General features: G+C 37.5%; 1 protein-coding gene and 1 pseudogene across 2 annotated transcripts in view; both read left to right on the forward strand.

Annotated features, from left to right (window-relative positions):
• Window positions 1-7,588, forward strand: part of LONRF1 (LON peptidase N-terminal domain and ring finger 1) — a 38,795-nt gene extending 31,207 nt beyond the window's left edge. For both annotated transcript variants that reach the window (XM_021694193.2, XM_044911865.1), the window contains exons 9-12: window positions 768-926; window positions 1,026-1,188; window positions 3,807-3,959; window positions 6,284-7,588. In XM_021694193.2, the coding sequence (XP_021549868.1) occupies window positions 768-926; window positions 1,026-1,188; window positions 3,807-3,959; window positions 6,284-6,442 (634 nt within the window). In that variant the 3' untranslated portion in view covers window positions 6,443-7,588. The remainder of the gene's footprint in view (window positions 1-767; window positions 927-1,025; window positions 1,189-3,806; window positions 3,960-6,283) is intronic.
• A 13,213-nt stretch (window positions 7,589-20,801) lies between these two features.
• LOC110584218 lies at window positions 20,802-21,363 on the forward strand (annotated as a pseudogene).
• The last annotated feature ends 1,035 nt before the right edge of the window (window positions 21,364-22,398 follow it).

Below are 22,398 nucleotides of genomic sequence, written 5' to 3' on the forward strand. Positions count from 1 at the left end.
ATTTTGTTCCAAGTCAACACGTACAGATCTTTTAATGAAAACAGTGTTTCATTTTGTGGTTATGTCTATTTTACTAGTCCCCTCTTCTGAGTTTTGGTTACTGTATACAATGTTACAATGAACAGTCTTAAAGTGCTTATAGAATTATTTCTAGAAGTTCAAAGGATATGAACTTTTTAAAGTTTTCGACGCATGCAGCCAGATTCTTCTTCAGCATGGTTGTACGGTTTCAAACCACTCTCCACACTGCCAGTTTTCCCCACAACCTTGCCAGAACTGGGCGTTGCCTTTATCCTTCTTATTTCCTGCCAATCTGGCAGTGAACATTAGTTACTGAGTTATCTGTTTTTGATAGTGCATTAAAATATTTTCAAATGCACTAAGAATCTTAAGGATTTGCTTTTTGTCTATTGTGGGAGCTCATTTTTCCTACTCTAAGAGTATTTTATGGATAAAAGATTGTTAGGTTACATATATTTTAAACAGATTTTTAATACAAAATACTAATTTTTTATTTGTAAAGATAATTTTGTTCTACATAGTAACCTGGTATCTTAAATTCAGATTTACTTTTATAAAAGGATCACAGATTTTTAGTATTAATATTGCATCTGTGTGAGCTTAATGAAGGCGATGCTGATTTTTGTTCTTGGCAAAAATAAAAATCACCTCATTTAGAGCTCATTTTTTATATTAATTTATAACATTGCAAGCTTCACTCATTTTCATGTTCTGATGTGTGATAATGAAACTTTTTTCTTCTTCAGCTTGACCAAGAATGTTCCAATATTTGTTTGCACTATGGCCTACCCCACTGTGCCTTGCCCTCTTCACGTATTTGAGCCAAGATATAGACTGATGATACGAAGAAGTATACAAACTGGAACTAAACAGTTTGGGATGTGTGTCAGCGATACACAAAATAGGTATGCTTTTTTTGTACATAAATATTTTTGTTTATATTTGAATATTGAGAACTTGCACACTTGTTTGAACTTTGATATTAATCAGAATTTCTCTTTTAGTTTTGCAGATTATGGTTGTATGTTACAAATTAGGAATGTACATTTCTTACCTGATGGAAGGTCTGTGGTTGATACAGTTGGAGGAAAGCGGTTTAGGGTTTTAAAAAGAGGAATGAAAGATGGATATTGCACTGCAGACATTGAATATCTGGAAGATGTTAAGGTATGAAAAAATGCTTTTTTAGCACACCTCGGTATACTCTGCCCTAGGCATTGTACAGGCATATAGGCTGGTATTTTTCCAGGCACATAAAACAGTTCTTCCTATCAGAGATCCTCACTGATACTTAAACAGATTAGCTCCAAGTTACCTTTTGCTTATCTTGCTCTTACTCACTGAGAGTTCCAGGCAAACTTGGGTGTCCGGCACGTAGATCTTCATTTCTACAGGCTCTACAACCAGCATGGTCCTAGGTGGATGTGGACATGGTGGGCACTTAACAGCAGTTGATTGAGCTTTCAACCCATCTAAGAATCCCTGCCCTTTTTAATTAAATTTAGTAGCCAGAAGTGATGTAATCAGCAGATTGAAATGGGACATAAATGTAAACACAAAATCCTTTAAAAACTGTTCTATATGTGTGTGACATAACCTTAATGATAAAAGAGACACAGTTGGGTGATGTGTTCAAAGTCTAGGACATCACTGAGAAAGTACCATCACTATACTTATTGGTGATAGCTTACCTGGGGAGGTTTGTTGTGATAACCTTCTTGGACAGGGTTAATGTGGCCCTCTGATGTTTCCAGTATCTAATTCACCATCTGCAATTAGTTTAGGTACCAAATTAAAGGCAGTTTCATTTGGAAGGACATTCTAAAACCATTGATCTTAAGCTCTCAATGTTCATAGACTTATCTGGGCCCTTCATTTTAAATGTTTATTGAATGCTTGCGTTAGGCACTTCTACAAACATAAGCTCATTGAATTTTCAAAACTCAGCTAGCAGATGAGGAAGGTAAAAAAGTGTTAATTTGCCTAAGATCCTATAGGTAGAGTAATAAAAATGACTTAAAGCGAGCGCTCTAGCTCCCAAGTGCTGTGCTTTATCATTATGCTCTCTTGCCTCTCTGGTAAACTCAGTCTGATATCGCCTGTCCTATCTTATTATTAAGATGCTATGGGGACATTTTTCTTTTGGCCTATGGCACAAAGTATTGTGTGAGTTGAAATTCTGAGCTGATTGATATTTTCTGTGCCTCCGGAATGCTTGGTTAATGGAATCATGCACTAAAGGCGATATTCTTTGTAAAAGTAATGCCCCATTTTAGCTTTTTGTAAGTTTACATCTTCACATTTGGATTTGATGACAAAATCCCTTGAGTATATGGCTAACCCTATGACTATATATAAATATGGGACAACAGAATAGCATATTGAAAGCATTATGGATTTGATGTTTAAAAACAGTTCTCTGTAGTCTTAGGAATGTCTAATAATTTTTCATCTTAATGCCTCATCTATATAATGATTTCTTGTCTCTTCTGGAAAAGCGTCTCAATTCTCTTTTTTTCCTTAGTGTAGTATTTCTGTTTTCTGTGACTTCTATTGAAGTCTTAAAGTTCTGCTTGCTTTTAGCCAGCTCCGTTTTCCATCTCAGGCATTTAGCCTTTTTGTCATTTCTTGTTTTCTGCAGCCCCTGGTTTGTTTGCTTGAATTTTGGAAGGGTGCAAAGTAGCAGTTTTCTTTTTTAATAGTTTTTAACAAGTCACAAGGTTATTTCTAGCTCCTGTCAAGACTAGTGTGTGTTAGCAGGGGACTGAATCTTACATAGTCATTCCAAGACCAGAATTCAACTGTATGGTTCCTCTACCTTTTTATTAACATAATTTACCAGTTTAATCATTTTTAAGTCTATAGTTCAGTGGCATTAAGTACATTCACATTGTGCAAAAAGCAGGTGCTTTTTAGTTGTATTTTTCATTTCAAATCTTTCACAAATAAAAAGTATGTTTTCAGAGTCCCTTTGTTGTTTTTATAGTGAGTCATTATAAAAGTATGAAAGGCTGAGTCAGGCCTGGTATTTGTTCAGATGAGTTAATGTATGTGAAATTCAGCGCTCCCTGGCACAGAGCGAGTGGGATAGAAATGTGTGCTAAAGAAATCAATGCAAGATAGAGGGGTTAATGCTCTATTTTCTCTCCTGTGTTCTGTGAGGCTACTCCTTCTGGATCTTAGGCTTCAAGGCTGATGCATTTAATTTTGTGTTTGCAATAGTCTGCAGGGTGCAGGGAGGGATGATGGAGGCAGCCCCAGCCTTGGCCTTCACAGCAAGCACTTCATGGTGGCATTATCTATTCTCTCTTTTGATATACTGGTTTTAGTTTCTTGTTTTAATCCAGCTCCCTGGTACAAGGTGTCATTATGCTTCTTTCTGCCATGTTATCTCTGTCTTAAACTCCGCCCCCCCAGTCTTCCCTTTTATTGCAGCAACTGTATTCCTTCTTGTTCTGCCATTTTCAAAAGCCATTGATCCATAAAGACAAAAAGGAATTCCAAATTCATGTAGACCTAACTCTCAGGAGTACCACTCCCAGCTGGGGGCTGTTGGGAGGGTTCTGCAGTATTGCCTTGCTTCCTCGACAAGGCGGCCTGGCGCTCAGCAGGTGCTGCCTTCGTCTGGCCACGGGCACTAGGTGAGTGAGGCAGAAACGCATAATGTGTATTGTGTAATACTCTGATCCAGCACTGAAATAGGTATTGCCTATTTTTAAATTTTTGTTTTTAGGGATAATGGACAGAACACTAGACACAAGTCTTATTGACTGTTGTGTTTCTAGGTTGAGAATGAAGAGGAGATCAAGAATCTCAGACAGCTTCATGATTTGGTATACTCACAAGCCTGCAGCTGGTTTCAGAATTTAAGAGACCGATTTCGAAGCCAGATTCTTCAGCACTTTGGCTCAATGCCCGGGAGGGAGGAAAACCTTCAGGTATGATGGCTTTGATATTGTTTCCAAAAGTCTCACTTTTTTTTTTAAAATAAACTCAAATTAGTGGATTTTTAAGTTTTTTTTTCCCTTTTGCACAGCATTTCCTTTGTCCCTGGTGTCTTTAAAATCATGACCATATTCTCCAGACCAGTGGTATCCATTACAATTTGTATAGGAATGGGCAAGGACAGAGTTGTCAGCTGAGGTAGCTGTGAGCGCACAGAAGGAGAAAGCCCTTCATGGGGGATTTGCTTGAAGGAGGGATAAGGAATGAAAGGTGGAACATTCTAGTAAAATGGTACCCACCTAGTAAATTGTGATTAAGAGACCTAGTTGGCCTTGGAGCCAGTCAGCTGTTCTTTGACAGTTGGGAGAGGTCTTATTTTCTGTACTTTCTAGAAGTCTTCTTTCATCTCCAACTTTTTTCCTTGCTACTTCAATTCATTTGTGTCTCTTCCCATTTAATACTTCACTCCTCAGGAAACTATTGTTTTGATGGTCTTGCTGAAGTACTTAGGGTTTAAGTTTAATGTATAGAAGGCACTTTCTGTGCAGTAGGCACTATAAGACGCACAAAAAGAAGTATCCCCATCCTGGAAAATCGGATAGATCGATCCATCAAAACACTAACTTTTAGAGCTAAGTGTTTTAATTGGGATAAAATGTTGATGGTCAGATGGTAGTAGATTTCATAATGGAATGTCTGTAAATAAATAGATGAAGATGGACACTGTGCCTCATTCTGGTTTTCAAAGGCTGGCCTAAGTCTGTCTGAATCCCAGTTGAATCCTTCAACAGAACTTGAAATTCTAACATCAGACCATCTCCGAATTGAGTACTCATTCTGTGTTCCGCATCCTAGCAGTTGCCACACATTTGTTTTATCCTGGCTACCTGAATCTGATTAGACGTGATTGAAATAGCCTTTGATAATCATAAAATCGAACAAGTATATTTTAAATGTAAAAACTCAACCTTACTTTCACTGAATTATTATTCAGTCCTCTAGCACTGCTCTCTGGTAGTATTGTTGGGAGTCAGGACTTAGGAAAACAAAAGCCCCCACGCTGTATAATCCAGGCCGGGGGGGTGGGGGTGGGTTACTGTAGGATGTAGAGTTGACACAGCTGTTGGCAGAGCTGGAGGAGTGAAGATCAGGGACATCACTGATGGGAGACGGGGAACCTGCCACCATAGATCTCAGCCTGATACCGTGAAGCACCATCTTCTCAAGACCTTCCAGAGAAGTTGCTGTAATTCTTAGGAAGACTAGGGGGGTACCCACCAGTATCAGTCTGTAGCACGTGGTTCTTAAGAATTCTCTAGAAGGTTTCTGCAGATCTTCCAATACCGGCCGAGAACAATGGTTTCTTCTCTTCCAACTTCCACATCTCACCGAAGTATGCCTCTCCTTAGCCAAGTCTAACCCAGAACCCTGTGAGGGAATGGATTCTGAAAAACGTTTCTGACCGCTCTGAAATGCAAGAGGGAGGGGGTAGTGATGCTGAGAACAGATAGTCCACAAATACAGCAACTCTAGTTTGATGCTAGAGGGAGATTTTAGAGGGATCCACCTTGATCTCAGGAGCTCCTTTTGTCATTCTGAAACCTCGGGTTCCAGTAAAAAGCAATCAAGTGTGAAATTCTTTTGTATAAATTCCAAGTTCTTTCAATAGCCACTAGACAGCCCTTGCAACATCAGAAGGACTTCTTTGCTGGAAATGTTGATTTTTCAAACAAAACTAGAGGCTGAGACCTTTTCTTGGATCTTGCCTAGGATTCCACAGTGCTTTGAAGGCATTTTTAAATATTGATTAGCTTAATGCTTTAAATATGTATTTTAAGAAAGTAGTTCCCAGTTAGGACAGTTCTGTCCCTGTGGCCCATTGGGGCAGTGTCTTATTCTTTGACAGCTCAGCTACTTTTTCCCTTGCTACGTCACTCCTCATGTAATTGGAGACAACTTTCACTGTCACCGCCGCGAGGTGCTACCAGTGGGATCTTAGTGGATAGAGGTCAGACATCCTGCTGAAGAACGTTCCCACATGTCAGCAGCCCTGAAGTGAGAACCCTGCCGTAAGGCGGCGCGGGTCAGAGGAAAGAGGGCTGGCCATAGAGTCAGGTCTCAGACAATTTACATTTCTGGTGTTCCATTTCCCCATTTTATAGGGGCTTAATAGCCTTCCTTACATGCCTATTAAAAGAATTTGAGATAGGATCGGACACATAGTAAAGCGCTCAATGAAGAGTAGCTTGTTGATTTGTTACTGTTTGTTACATAGATATGTATTTTATTAATACTATCAACTGTTGGTTATTTTTAGGCAACCCCTAATGGACCCGCATGGTGTTGGTGGCTTCTTGCAGTTCTTCCTGTAGATCCCCGATACCAGCTGTCCGTTTTGTCAATGAAGTCTTTGAAAGAACGGTTGACAAAGATACAGCACATACTGACCTATTTTTCTAGAGACCAATCTAAGTAACTAACTGCTTGGATCTTCCTTTAAAATTACCCTAATCTGGCTGTGTTGACAGCCAGATTGTCTGCTGCCTTTTGCACATCCAGTGCTGGTTTGAGAAATATAATGAAACCTTTTTTTTTTTTTCTCTTCAACCTCCTGAATCATGTGGTTCTGCAAATGAATACCTTCAACTAGGACTTAGACCACTAAGAACTTGCACAGAAAAACACGCACTGAATGTGTGTCAAACCTCTACATTGTGATGAAGTTGCACTATGTACCATAGTCTAAAACAAAATGAGAACTGTGTGTATGTGGGGTGTGTGTGTGCGCGCGCGTGTGTGTGCATTTTCTCTGGCTTTAAAATTTTAAAAGAAAAAAAAAAGCCATAGAGAGCAGACCTTGCTGAGGGTTGGTTATGGCCCAAGTTTACAACAGTAGCAACACAAGTTTCTGCAAGTTGAATTTGCCTCAGATATATCTGTCCTAATGCTTCTATTTGCACAAGTATGTAAACTATGGTATTGAGTATCTCTCTTGGTTGGAAATACTGCTCTTGCTGAACTGTCTTGACCATGGACTATGACACAGTTTCTTATTTATGTAAATACTTGCGTCCTAAAGGCCAACAGGCTTTGGATGCAGAACCTAGAGCCAGTTTTCAGGAACAATTGCAAACCTGCCATGGTACTGTGCATCTATTCATAAAACACTTAAAACTGTGAAAATATGGTTTACATTTAATTGTACATAAAGGTAAATGGAGAACTCAATTCAGTACCAGTTAGTTTGTACATTTTAGGGGGCTTTTCACATTAACTGCCCATCTATATAATTTATAGTTTGACATGATGTGTTTGTTTAAAAGAATTACATAGGATAAACCCATTAAGGATCTGGGGGAAGAGAAGAAGCTTAATGTAGAACTAAGCTTTTAAAGTATGTTTTATTTTTTAATTCTGGTCTTGGTGCAAATGTTAGTTATGCCTTATTCATATCACAATTAGATCACCATGCTGTGACATGGTTTATATTCATGCTGCCCTAGATACTTTTGTAATTATTTGTTGCAAACTTGTGACTGTCCCTATTAACTTTCTTTTATGTAAGTACTTTGTAAAAGTTTCTTAAACTTTTGCTTTTGCTTATTTAATTTTGAATAAAAGCTAAATTCATAATAATTTTTTTCTTAAATTTTAGGTCAGTGTCATACTGTTTCGTGACATGAGATATAAGCTTATAGCTTTTCAAAATACTTTTTTTGGTCATTTTTGACCAAACAGTGCAGTGTCTTAAGGTGGCTTTAGGCCCTAAAACAATCCTTTAAAGTACTATTTTTCAACATTTAGAAAAACCATGTCCCTTTAGGATAAAACAAAGTTCTTCATGTTACCCCCCCCCATTTGAGACTCCTTGATTAAACATCATCAGATCCCAATTTCCCAGGTAGGATTTTCCAAATATAAATAAGTCATTGAACAGTGAATATTCTTATAAAAAAATATATTCAGAAATGACTGCCTAGTGAACCATCCTTTGCCCCCACAATTACGCTGAGAATTTGTCTAAAGAGTGGGCCATTCCCCAAAAGTACCTTATCAATAGTTCTGAAGTTTTAAACTTTCTTATAATAAACTATTAAATGCCTGTTGAGTAGTGTCCGGGTAGTAATATACATGAAAAGTTTACCTATAGTTCTCAAAATATGTAGGAGAAGGAAGTAGGATTTACCTGGGCTGAATCTACATCTGCAATACGTGCACGCATACACACACAAATGGGCATGAAATTATCTCTATATACAGGTACATACTAACGGGAATTGATGAGTTTTATCATTTGACCCTAATTTTGTGATGAATGTTCCGTTATTATGTCTATAGATTTTCTTGGATCCTTGGACAATTATTTTCCTACTGTACCTTATGAACCATTTATCCAGAAAGGAAAACAAAAATCTGACAGATTCTTACCATTATCACTTTAAGTGACTAAGTTCTGTCACTTTTCAACATTTCAAGTCAAAGTAGCTAGTTGCTGCTCTTAATACGCCTGTCTCTACATGTCCGTATCTTCCTATTCTTCAAGGAACCCGGATGCCTTCACACAAATAGAACTCTGAACTCCATAGCACTTTCCTTGTACTTTGCTAATGGCATTACAGGAGGTAACTGAATCATGCATAAACCCTCTCATGAGTATCATGACTGGTGTCTAGCAGTTTAGACAGATTTAATAGGCTGACCACTGAACTGAAATAAATGCCCATTGAGAGAATGCATAAAGATGGTTAGACTGAGCGATACTTTTGCCTTCTCTTCCCCAAATCCAACAAAATGACAGTAAAGAAAATGAAATCTAATGACATTATGAAACCAAAAATCCATCAATTGACAAATGCTTTTGAGGAATTTCTGAGATAGGGGAACAGAACATGATCTAGATGACTGAGGACAGCACAGCGTTGCAGAAGTGGAAGACTATACCCCAAACTAGGGGAGGGTCTTAGAAGACTCAAGAGGATTTCTTGGGGAGCTGATACCTGACAAAGGTAGATCATTTGGCTGAGCAGTAGGTAGCAACAGCAGTTCTCCAGCCAAATCGCAGAATGGGGACATTGAGCCAGAGAAGACCCTTGAAACATTAGCTACAGACCCCCAGTAGGATGAAGGGCCCTCACACTGAGACTGCAGACTCCTGAACCACCTCACGTGGCCGTGTGTTCCCGTGTTCTCCCATAGTTGACAGGACGCAGGTGACCTGTGACTGAACCAGCAATCCCAAAAGAATGAACAGGGATCCCAAACGTCAAAGGTAATTTTCTCAGACCTCAAGACAAAAATCATTTTGCTTTCTCAGGGACCAGATTGATCCTTTAAAGGGAAATAACAAGGCAAACTTACACAGGTAGACTGAGGACAAACAGAATAGTAATAACTCAGTTGTCTGGCATGGATCTGCAATGGAGAGGACTGGCCTAATATGAATTCAATATGAATTTTCTTCGTAAACCAATGCTTAAATGCTAACACTTTAAAAATGTTAAGCATTTTTATACCTAAAACGTTTATAACTCAGTTTAATAAATGAGTTCTCTTGCGGACCTGCCTCCAAATAGCTTTCAGCTATTCACCGAAATTAAATGTATGCGTCAGGATTTTTTTGGGGTCATGATTTAGGGTATTGAAAAGAATATAGGCTTACTTCCAAAATGTAGTAAGACCCTATTTAATCCACAGAAAAATCCTGTAAAGTAGGCATTCTCCTTGTACAGATGAGAAAACTGAAAGACTAAGTAGTTAAGTAATTGTCAAAGGATTTACGCAGCTAATGTGCAGTGAAACTGACTTTGAACCTAGGCATCTGGCTCGACCTTACTGCCATATAAAGTTATAAAACATCTCAGAAGGTCGATGTGTAAGGAGGGGTCTGGAAATGATTCACTTGACTTTCGGACACAGCAGGCTTTACACGTGACAGGGAGTGCATTTTACAGCGATGGAATTAGAACTTGCTTTTAAGCACCTCACCCAGATTGTGAGATGGCCAAATCAGGCTGAGTCATATAATTTTGGGAGTAGTATAAATTGCTGACAATCTTTTTAGAAAGTTACCTTGCAGCGTATGTATCCAGGATCATTAAAATGGTCATATTCTTTGACCCAATCTTATTTTAGAGGAAGTACATTGATTCAAGAAAATAGAATCCACATGAATGATGATATTCTTTTAATGTCTCTAGAACAGCAAAAACTTAGAAACAACCAATGCCTATTATTGGTAATAAATAGACTGTGTGAAAAAGTACAATTCAAAAGTATAATTATACCACGATTACCATGGTATATTAAAAAGTAGAAAATACTATGTAAAAATGAAATCAGTAAATCAACAGGTAATATATTTTTCTTTAGAAATCCTGTACATCTTTCTTGTAGGGAGGGCAGCCATCTAGAACTAATGGGTTCAATCTACAATACTCTTGGGATTTACTGTTTGAAACTGTGACCACACGAACCTTTAAGAACATCATGGTTACACTGATAAGTCTGTTATGTTTCAAGTACACAAAAGCTTGAAGGCTGGAAACTGGAAACAGTAAAGTAGTCAAGAATGATTGTAGAGGTATATACCTTTAAAAAAACTCTCAGGGTATTTGGCGTTATCCTTTCACTGTTCAGTATTAGGAAATGCGAAGCGAAGTAAAGGTGAAAACCTATTTTATTGGTAAAAATGTTAAACCGTGCTAACCAAAGGACTTCCAGGAAAGATGGTGGAGTAGGAGAATGCTCAACGCCCCTCGTCCCACAGATACACCTAGTTAACACCCGACCAGTGTAAATAACCCAGAAAATGACCCAAAGACTGGCAGAACAAACTCTCTAAAGCTAAATAGAAAGATGACACATCAAAAACAGTAAGTGGGAGATGAGGTCGGGAACCAAGCTGACCTACAAGGCTGTCCCACAGGAGGGAGGGGGGCCACTGCAAGCTCAGAAAAGGGAGAAGTACAGACTTTACACCAAGCACCCCAGGCATGGGGGGCCCCCACTGGGAAGAGGAATCCCCCTAACATTTGTCTTTGAAAACCAGAGGGGCCTAACATCACAAGTTCATATAATCAGTGGCATAACACCTGGAACTTTAAAAATGAGCAGACTCCACTCTGGAGATTGCAGGACTACAGTAGGAAACTGAGTCCCCACCCTTAAAGGGACAGCACAACAAACACACACCTGAGGTACAGCGTAGAAGCAGCAGTTTGAAAGAAGACTGGGGTATACAGGAAGGAAATTTATTTACTAATCTCAGAACATGCACTGGAGGGGCAGGGATCTTTAAGAGACTTCTCCGAGAGCAAAAGAACTGTCAGGTACCATTTCCTTCTCCCGCCCCCCAGCCTAGATACCCAGACACCTGCAGGAACCAGTGCAGCTCCAACACTCTCTGCCTAGCTTGCTCACAGTGCAACCAGTCCCTCTGTTCTCCTACAGACCCACCTACTTTAACCCACGTCAGCAGGAGACCCCCCAAAATGGTGCCGCAAGCCTGGCAGTGTATAAGCAGCCCTACAGGGCCGAAACCACTCGGAAGTGACTCAAGCCCTCGGAGGTGGGGGAAATAACCACACATCAATTTGACGTTCATCCCAGCAGTACGTTGGGAGCAGACATCTGGTGTGACCGCAGGCCCCACGCACCAACAGCAGCACCTCACGGTTTAGTGCTGCCACAGCCTTGGCAAACATCTGGTCTGACTCAGCACAAGCCCAAGGCCACCCCAAACCGGCAAATTAATAGCACAGGCACCAAATCTTGCCCACAAAAGGCAAAGAAAGCCATTGCAGAGGACTGCAGTCAAACGCAGCTCGGGCACAGTAGTAGGGCATGTGCAACACCCAGGCATCTGGGAAGCCCCAGGTTCTAGCACGTGGGACACCGTCCTGCAGGGCACAAGACCTCTTCTTCCTAAGGCCACTACTTTAAAGAGCAGGAGACGTAGCTGACTTACTAACACACAGAAACAGACACGGAGAGTTAGACAAAATGAGGAGATGGAAGATTAGGTCCCAAAGCAAAGAACAGGACAAAACCATGAGACCTAAACGAAATGGAGTTAAGTAAAATGTCTGATAATTTAAAATAGTGGTCATAAAGATACTGCCTGGACTTGAGAAAAGAGTGGAGGATCTCAGTGAGATCCTCAACAAAGAGAGAGAAAACATAAAAAAGAACCAGTCGGGGATGAAGAACCCAATAACTGAAAGTAAAATACACTAGAGGGAATAGTAATAGACTAGGGGAAGCAGAAGAATAGATCAGCGACCTGGAGGAGAGAGTAATGAAAGGAATCAAGCTGAATAGGACAAAGAAAAAAATTTCACAAGAAAGAAAATGAGAAGAGACGAACGGAACTCAGTGACCCCCACCAAGTGTAATAATATGCACATTATAGGGATCCCAGAAGGAGAAGAGAGAAAAAAGGGAGCTGAAAATTTGAAGAAATAGCTGAAAATTCCCCTAATCTGGAGAAACAGATTTCCAGATCTGGGAGACAGAGACACCCTCCAACAAAATCAATCCAAGGAGGTCCACACAAAGGCACATAGTAATTAAAATGGCAAAAAAGTATTGATAAAGAGAATTTTTAAAGTGGCAAGAGAAAAGAAAATTTTAAGGGGTTTCCCTTCTTTGTAACAGTTATCAGAGGCTTTTTCAGTAGAAACTGTGCAAACCAGAAGGGAGTAGCATGTTCAAGGTGCTGAAAGAGAAAAACCTACAGCCAAGAATAGTACATCCAGCAAGGCTATCATTCTGAATAGGATGTGGTTGGAAAAGGAAAGGTTGGAAAAGGAAATAGAAAGTTTCCCAGACAAAAAAAAAATACTTAAGGAATGCTTCACCACTAAGCCAGCCTTACTAAAAAGTATTAAAGGGCACTCTTCGAGTGGAAAGGAAAAATCAATAAGCAGGAATAAGAAAAGTAGGAAACACAAAAGCAAAAAGTATATCTATAAAAATCAGTCAAGGGTTTCAATAAAAGATGTAAAGTAGGTCACTATGTATCTAAAATGGGGGGTGAGGGAGGAGAGGAGTAAAAGCTTAGTGCTTTTAGAATGTGTTCAAACTTAAACAACCACTAACTTAATATAGACTGCTATATGCACAAGATGTTATATATAAACCTAATGGTAACCATTAAATCAAAAAAACGGGTAACAGAATTACAAAAAATAAAGAAATGGAAAGCAAATATCTCACTAAAGAAAGCCAACAAACCATGAAAGAAGAGAAGAAAGGAACAGAGAACAAAAATAATCATAAAGCAAGTAACAAAATGGCAATAAGAACATACCTATCAATAATTATGTTGCGGGGGCGGGGGCTGTGGCTCAATCAGTTAAGTGTCTGACTCTTGATTTCTGCTCAGGTCATGATCTCAGGGTTGTGAGAACAAGCCCCATGTAGGGCTCTGTGGTGGGTGTGGAACCTGCTTAAGATTATCTCTCCCTCTCCTTCTACCCCCCCCCCACCCCCCGCCTGCTCATGTTCTCTCTCTACTAAAAAAAAAAAATTACCTTGAATGTAAATGATGAACTAAACATTCCGTCAAAAGACACAGGGTGATAGAATGTATGTAAAATCAAAACTCATCTATATGCTGCTTACAAAAAAACTCATTTCAGACCTAAAGACACATGCATATTGAAAGTGAAGGGATGGGAAAGCAATTATTATGCAAATGGAAGTGAAAAGAAAGCTGAGGTAGCAAGACTTATATGGGACAAAATAGACCTTAAAACAAATAATGTAATAAGAGACAAAGAAGAACACTACATAATCATGAAGGGAACAATCCAAGAAGAAGATATAACTATTGTAAATATGCACTCAATGTGGGAGCACCCAAACATGTAAAACACCTATTAACAATAAAGAAAGTAATTGATAGTAATATAATAATAGTAAAATGCTTTAACACCCCACTTACATCAATGAATAGATCCTCTAAACAGAAAATCAACAAGGAAACCGTGATTTTGAATGACACATGGGACCAGATGAATCTGACATATTCAGAGCATTCCATCCTAAAATAGCAGAATACACATTCTTTTCAAGTGCACAGAGAACATTCTTCAGAATAGATCACATATTAGGCTGCAAAACAAGCATCAACAAATTCAAAAACACTGAAGACCTACCACACATCTTTTCCAACCACAATGCTATGAAACTAGAAATAAAACACAAGAAAAAAATTGAATGAACTCAAATACATGTAGGTTAAATAACATGCTACTAAACAATGACTGGGTCAACCAAGAAATCAAAAAAGAATTAAAAAAATACATGGAGACAAATGAAAATGAAAATGAAAACACAATGGTCCAAAATCTTTGGGATGCAGCAAAAGCTGTTCTAAGAGGGAAGTTGATACCAATATGGGCCTACCTCAAGAAGCAAAAAAAATCTCAAACTGAACACCTAAAGGAGCTAGAAGAAGAATGACAAAACCCAAAACCAGTAGAAGGAAATAAAGATTAGATCAGAAATAAGTGAAATAAAAACTAAAAAAATAGAAATTAATGAAACCAGGAGCTCGTTCTTTAAAAGAAACAAAATTGATAAACCTTTAGACAGACTCATCAAAGAGAGAGAGAGAGAGGACTCAAATAAAACAGAAATGAAAGAAATAACAACCAACACCACAGAAAGAGAAATAAGAGACTATTATGAAAAATTATATAACAAAATGGACAATCTTGAAGAAATGGATAAATTCCTAGAAACATATAACCCCCCCTAAACTGAAGCAGGAAGAAATAGAAAATTTGAACAGACCAATTACTGGCAATGAAATTGAATCAGTAATCAAAAAACTTCCAACAAAGAAAAGTCCAGGACCATACTGCTTCACAGGCAAATACCGCCAGACAGATAATGAAGAGTCAATCCCTATTCTTCTCAAACTATTCCAAAAAATAGAAGGAGACAGAAAGCTTCCAAATTCATTCTATGAGGCCAGATTTGCCCTCATACCAAAAGCAGATGAAGACATTACAAAAAAACAAAACAAAAACACCCAGAACAAAAAACAACCAGAACTATAAGCCAATCTCTTTGATGAATGTGGATGCCAAAATCATCAAAAAGAATTAGTAAACCAAATCCAACAACACATTAAAAAAAAATCATTCACTACACCATGACCAAGTGGGATTTACCCCTGGGATGCAAGGTGGTTCAATATTCCCAGATCAATCAACATGATACACCACATCAACAAGAGAGAGGATAAAAAGCATATGTTCATTTCAATGGACACAGAAAAAGCATCTGACAGAGTATAAAGTCCATTCATGATACCTCAGAATAATAAAGTCCATATATAAAAAATCTATAGTTAACATCATACTCAGTGGTGAAAACTGAGAGCCTTGCCCCTAAGATCAGGAACAGGACAAAGATGTCCACACTCACCACTTTTATTCAACATAATATTAGCAGTCCTAGCCACAGCAATCAGATAAGAAAAAGGAATAAAAGGCATCCAAATTGGTAAAGAAGAAGTACAACTTTCACTATTTGCAGAGGACATGATACTGTACAGAATAACTTAAAGACTCCAACAAAAAACCTACTAAAACTGATAAATGAATTCAGTAAGGTTGCAGGATACAAAATCAATATATAGAAATCCATTGTATTTCTATGAACAAATAATGAATCAGCAGAAAGAGTAATTAAGAAAACAATCCTAATTAGATTAAAAAGAATAAAATATCTAAGAATAAATTTTACTGAAGATGTAAAAGACCTGTACTGTGAAAACTATAAAACATGGATGAAAGAAACTAAAGATGACATAACAAATGGAGATATTTCATGCCAATGGACTGATCTTAAGAACAAATATTGTTGGGGCGCCTGGGTGGCTCAGTCGTTAAGCATCTGCCTTCGGCTCAGGTCATGATCCCAGGGTCCTGGGATCGAGCCCCGCATCAGGCTCCCTGCTCTGTACTCCCCCTGCTTGTGTTCCCTCTCTCACTGTGTCTCTCTCTGTCAAATAAATAAATAAAATCTTTAAAAACAAACAAATATTGTTAAAATGTCTATACTACCCAAAGCAATCACAGATTTAATGCAAATCCCTACCAAAATACCAAAAGCATTTTTCACAGAATAATAATCCTAAAATTTGTATGAACCACAAAAGACCCCCAATAGCCAAAGTAGTCTTGAAATAGAAAAACAAAACTGGAGGTATCACAATCCCAGATTTCAGGTTATACTACAAAGCTATAGTAATCAAAACAGTATGGGGCTGGCACAAAAATAGAAATATAGATCCATAGAAAGAAACTGAGAGCCTAGAAATAAACACACACTTTATGGTCAATTAATCTACAACAAGGGGGGAGTCCAGAATATCCAATGGGGAAAAGACCATCTCTTCAACAAATGTTGGGAAAATTGGACAGCTACATGCAAAAGAATGAAACTGGACCACTGTCTTATACCATACACAAAATAAACTCAAATGGATTAAAGACCTAAATGTGAGACCTGAAGCCATAACAATCCCAGAAGAGAGAACAGGTTGTAACGTCTCTGACATTGGTCATAACAACATTTTTCTAGGTAGGTCTCCTAAGGCAAGGGAAAGAAAAGCAAAAACAAACTAGTGTAACTACATCAAAATAAAAGCTTTTGCACAGCAAAGGAGACAATCAACAAAATTAAAAGACAACTTCCTGAATGGGAGAAGGTATTTGCAAATGATATATCCGATAAGGGGTTAGTATCCAAAATATATAAAGAACATACACAATTCAAGACCCCCCCCCAAAAAACCCCAAATAATCCAATTAAAAATCGACAGAAGATATGACTAGCCATTTCTCCAAAGAAGACATCCAGATGGCCAACAGACACATGAAAAGATGCTCAACATCACTCATCATCAGGGAAATGCAAATCAAAACAATGAGATATGACCTCATATCTATCAGAATGGCTAGAATAAAATAAGAAACAACAGTGTTGGGGAGGATGTAGAGAAAAAGGAACCCTCATGCACTGTTGATGGGAATGCAAACTGGTGTAGCCACTATGGAAAACAGTATGGGGATTCCCCAAAAAGTAAAAATAGGATTACCATATGATCCAGTAATTCCACTACTGGGTATTTACCCAAAGGATACAAAAATACTAATTTGAAAAGATAGTGTGCACCCCTAAGTTTGTTGTAGCATTATTTACAACAGCCAAAATATGGAAGCAACCCTATTGTCTGTTGATTGATAAATGGATAAAGAAGATTGGCATATATTTACAGTGGAATATTGTTCAACCATGAAAAAGAATGAAATTGTGCCATTTGCAACAACATGGGTGGAGCTAGAGAGTATAATGCTAAGTGAAATAAGTCAGAGAAAGACAAATGCCATATGATTTCCTTCATATGTGGAATTTAAGAAAAAAAAACAAATGAGCAAAGAAAAAAAAAGACACAAAAAACAGACTTTTACGTATAGAGAACAAACTAGTGGTTACTAGAAGGGAAATAGTTGGGCGGGGTGGAGGGGGAGGAGATGGATGAAATAAGTGAAGGGTATTAAGAATACACTTACATGATAAGCACTGAGTTATAGAAATATTGAATCAGATTTTACACCTGAAACTAATATGACACTGCATTAATTATATTGGAATTTTAAAAATAAATTTAAAAAAATGGTAGTCAGAATTCTTATAATAAGACTTTTTCCTTATGTAATGGGAACAATATAGAAAATAAAGTTAAATGACTTTTTAAGGCTGTTACTTTTAAAGCCTATCATCAGCTTCATAGACTATAGTACATTCTTTATATTTCAAAGGATACCACTTTAAGCAACAATGAGGTTAGTGAGGGAACCAAGTTTAAATCCAGGCCCCCTTACTAACTACCTGTTTGGGCTTGGGTAGGTATTTTCATATATATAAACCTCAGTTTCCTCCTTTTCAAAATAGCGATTAGAGACAATGTATATAAAATATGCAACAGAACAATACTACTCAAATGAGAAATAACCATTATTATTGTAACTATGTATATCACAGTGACCCCCTGAAGATGGACTTCTACAGAATCATTAAACAGGTATACTCAGAGAAGGCAGGAATACAGAAGTGCCTAAATGGAGAATGTTCTAGGCTATACAACCTGGGATTTTTAAAAGCTTTATTTATAAAAAATTTCTGACTTGATATTGTCTAGCATCAGTCTTTGGCCATTCAATTTTATATTCACTGAATAAATTTTTGATTTATCCTTAAAGAACAACAAAAGCAAGAGAGACAGGAAAGATTCAACTCTTGTTTTAGAAGACAAAAGGAAAGTGGGAATTGTCATTGCTTTCAGGGGTTAGCTATAGTTCTTTAGTTTGCAGCAATATTGAAGGAGTGAAATTCAGAAGAATAGAGAAATGTGAATCTGGAATTTGGGTTTACTTTCCACTTATGCAATTCAGAAACAACACTGGATGTCTTAGGAATTTATTTTCAGGAAGTAAAGTAGCATTATCAAACACTATTACCTTCCTCAGAGTTAGAACATAAAGTTGAATTTATTACTTTTGACACATGAAAAATCTTGTGTAAATTTTGGTTATATTCAGAAACAGCACTATGTAATTTGGAAAGGTGGCAGGATAATTCATTGATATACTTGTGTTCTCCTTATATACCTACTGCTATTAAAACTATTTCAAGTAGGTCAATTTTTAATTTCTGGCCTCAAAGGATTTAGGTCTGGCATATATACATATATACACACACACACATATATATACATGTATGTGTGTGTTTTGTTGCAAAATATATATAGTGATTAATAAAAGACTTCCAAGTATAAAATAAGTTATATAGCCTTCTTGGAATGATAGTGGAATTAAAGGACACAAAGATTAAAGAAGAGATTGTATATTTTTTAAAAATGGTTATTGGTAAAAATCAAATTGCTATCATATTTATTCCATTGAATACATTTAAAAATAGTCTTATACTGTTTTATTGTAAAATATTGTTACTATAAGCTGAAAATTGCCTTTTTGTCATTATTTAAATTTATGATAAAAACATATTCCTCAACTTAAAATATGTGAAGAGGAACATTGTTTTTCAAATTTTTTAGGGACTTCATGAGCAAAAATGTTTGAAGACTACTTGGGTAGACAACTTCTTCTCATGATTTTTTCTGATAGTCTCTCATCATTTACCCCCTTCACCACTTCAAGAAAAAAAGTTTCTAAAATTCTGATCCAATCATCCCATTCCCTGGCTTGAAAACCTCTGATGGTCCCTTTCAGAGGAAGGATAACGTCTAACCTCTTTAGCTCTGCCTTCAGCCTACAGTGCTTCCCAGCCTCTTATTGCTTTTTTGTCACATCTTTCCTGACACAGCCTCCAAGAACCCTCCACTAATACCCCTATGCATTGGTTTCTTGCCTTAGAAGCCATATTCCTTTACATTATATAGTGAAACTCTCCTTATCCTCCAAGGCTGAACTAAAAAAAAAATCACTCTCCTGTCAAACGCTTAACCTTTCAAGCAGCATGAATGGGCTTTCTGCTTAGCCCTACATTACTTGCTGCCTGTCCTGATTATAACATCCATCATGTATTGTACTTTTTCCATGTTTTGTATTGTTTACTCAGATTTCATGTAGGATATTCTTATCCCTTAGTGTAGTTTCAACTAGCAGAGATCCAAATTAAAACAAAACAAATAGAACAATGGTATATAACATTTACATCAGGAAAATCTCATATGCTTATGTGCCCTATATTTAAAATAGTTTCTGCATTCTTGGAAATGCCTTTATTGCTGAGTACTCAATGAATAATTACCAAACTTTAATCCACTTGATTCATTATAAACCAGTGCCACTAAAATTAGTCAAGATACTCCAAGGAAGCAAAAGCAGATCAGATACTTCCAAAAGGCAAAGAAGGAAGGATGAGGGAGAGGGAGGAAGGGAGGAAAAAAGGTGTGTGTGTGGGGGGCTACTGAAATGAATTTTACTATCAACAACAAATTGAGTATGAAGGTAAAGAAATAATGATGTAGCAGCACACAGTGTAAATCATTGTTGAACTGTAGAACATGCTAGAACATGTCTAAGTAAGGACAAAAAGAAACAAAATGGCAAGGTGAAAGGTTTTAAGAACTCCTTATGCAACCCAGAGAGTGAAAGAAAAACATACCTTTAGTTCCAAGAATATTCCACATCCGTGGAATTAGAACAGACCTGTGATTTACCTCTTGCACTCAGATGCTCAACCCCCAAACAGGGTAGTAAGTGGCAAGTGAAATAGTTGCAATAGTTGCTATTAACCCAACTCCACAGCAGGATGTGTGTATATACATGCATAACAAAAGAACAAAAATCAGTCTGGCAAGTGATCTAGATTTTTACCTGGAGCCTCCAGGTAAAAATTAAAAACAAAAATTCATTTGAGTCTAATAGTTTGTAAGGCTAGGACTCAAACTTGAACATTACAGTTCAGTTTTCTTAGGTATACGATGGACTCTTCATGTGTAGATTCAGACCTTTTATTTCTAAAAAGTTCTCCTGAATATAATTTAAAAAAATAATTTGCTGATTTTCTTCTATTGGCTGTTCTTTCCCTATCTTCTATCTCTCTTACTTCCTCTTGTATCCTTCTTACCTCTTTGTTTTCAGTTCCCTAGGCTGTTTTCATTATCCTCCTCAAAGTCCGTCAATATATTCACTTAAATCGTTGTTGAATTTCGCGCCAAGCTCGGAGGGGTAATCCCGGTTTGGCTAGCTAGCTGGGAGGTGTTTACAGCTGCTGTCATGATTCCTATCATGGTTCGTAGGCTAAACTGCATCACCGCTGTGTCCCAGAACACGGGCATCGGCAAGAACGGGGACTTGCCCTGGCCCCCGCTCAGGAATGAATTCATGTTTTTCCAAAGAATGACCACAACCTCCTCAGTAGAAGGTAAACAGAATTTGGTGATTATGGGTAGGAAGATATGGTTCTCTATTCCCGAGAAGAATCAACCTTTAAAGGACAGAATTAATTTAGTTCTCAGCAGAGACCTCAAGGAACCTCCACAAGGAGCTCCTTTTCTTGCCAAAAGTCTGGATGATGCATTAAAATTTATTGAGCAATCAGAATTAGCAAACAAAGTGGACATGGTTTGGATAGCGGGAGGCAGTTCTGTTCATAAGGAAGCCATGAACAAACCAGGCCATCTTAGACTATTTGTGACAAGGATTATGCAGGAATTTGAAAGTAACGTATTTTTTCAAGAAATTGATTTGGAGAAAAAAACTTCTGCCAGAATATGCAGGTGTTCTTTCTGACATCCAGGAGGAGAAAGGCATTAAGTACAAATTTGAAGTATATGAGAAGAAGGATTAATGTGAAGATGTTTTCTCATTTATTTCAAGTTAGTTGCTCCCCCTGCCCTCCAAACAATTATATATTTTAACATCAGGAAAAAACTTTTGTTGACTTTAGGTCAATGGATAATTATTTCTAAGGAACGAGATTTTATTAATCTTAATTAAGCTATAGTTAAGATTAATCTTAACTAGACCATATCAGATACCATTTGTGAAACATTTCTTGCTATAACTGTGTGTTGCCTGTCAAGGACCAGCACCTGCCTAGGGTAGCATATCTACCAAGAGCCTAAGTGAGACAATTCCCTGATAGCATAAGTTGAAACCAGGACTTACAAAGATAGGACTAGACAGATTTGTTCAAAGGTCAGAAATGGATTATAAATAGAAGAGCTAGAACTCAGATATTAAAAGAAAATTAGATCAAAATAGGAACTTTGAGTTCTTTATGCATATCACACTGCTGGAAAAAAGTTCTGTTCACTCAGACAAGGAATCTGGTAACTTGAGAACTCAAGAGGCAGGTAGGACGCTACCTTTTTGATGGTTAAAAGAGAAGGTCTGAGACCTAAAAACTCTGTTTCCAATCTCCAGTGAGATTCCATGGGATGTTACAATGATAGAAGAACAATAGGCTGTTCTAGTAACAAGCATATGGCTAAAATTAGAAATTAAAAAGGTAATGAATTGAAAATGGATAAAGCTAGAAACCAAAATTACAAAGCTGGAAACTAAATTAAACTTCACTGAATTAGAAAATGAAAATTAAAACACATTTACCCATTGTGTTAGCAAAGATGTGGATTGTTAAGTATCCAAAGAAATAGCATTTTTTGCTTGTAAATTAACACAACCTTTTTAGAGTTTAAATTAGGAATATCAATTAAAATCCAAGATATTCTGGGTTTGGGTCCAGAGCTTCCACTGCCAGAAATTAATCCTGAATATTCAAAGAGATGGACTCCCCCCCCAAAAAATCTGTTCTTATTTGAGCATAATGTAATTAAGTCTTCATTGCTAAGATGATTTTCTTCTACTTTCTATCATAATT

The sequence above is a fragment of the Neomonachus schauinslandi genome, chromosome 2 (assembly GCF_002201575.2).
Source record: "Neomonachus schauinslandi chromosome 2, ASM220157v2, whole genome shotgun sequence".
NCBI classification, from domain to species: Eukaryota; Metazoa; Chordata; class Mammalia; order Carnivora; family Phocidae; genus Neomonachus; species Neomonachus schauinslandi.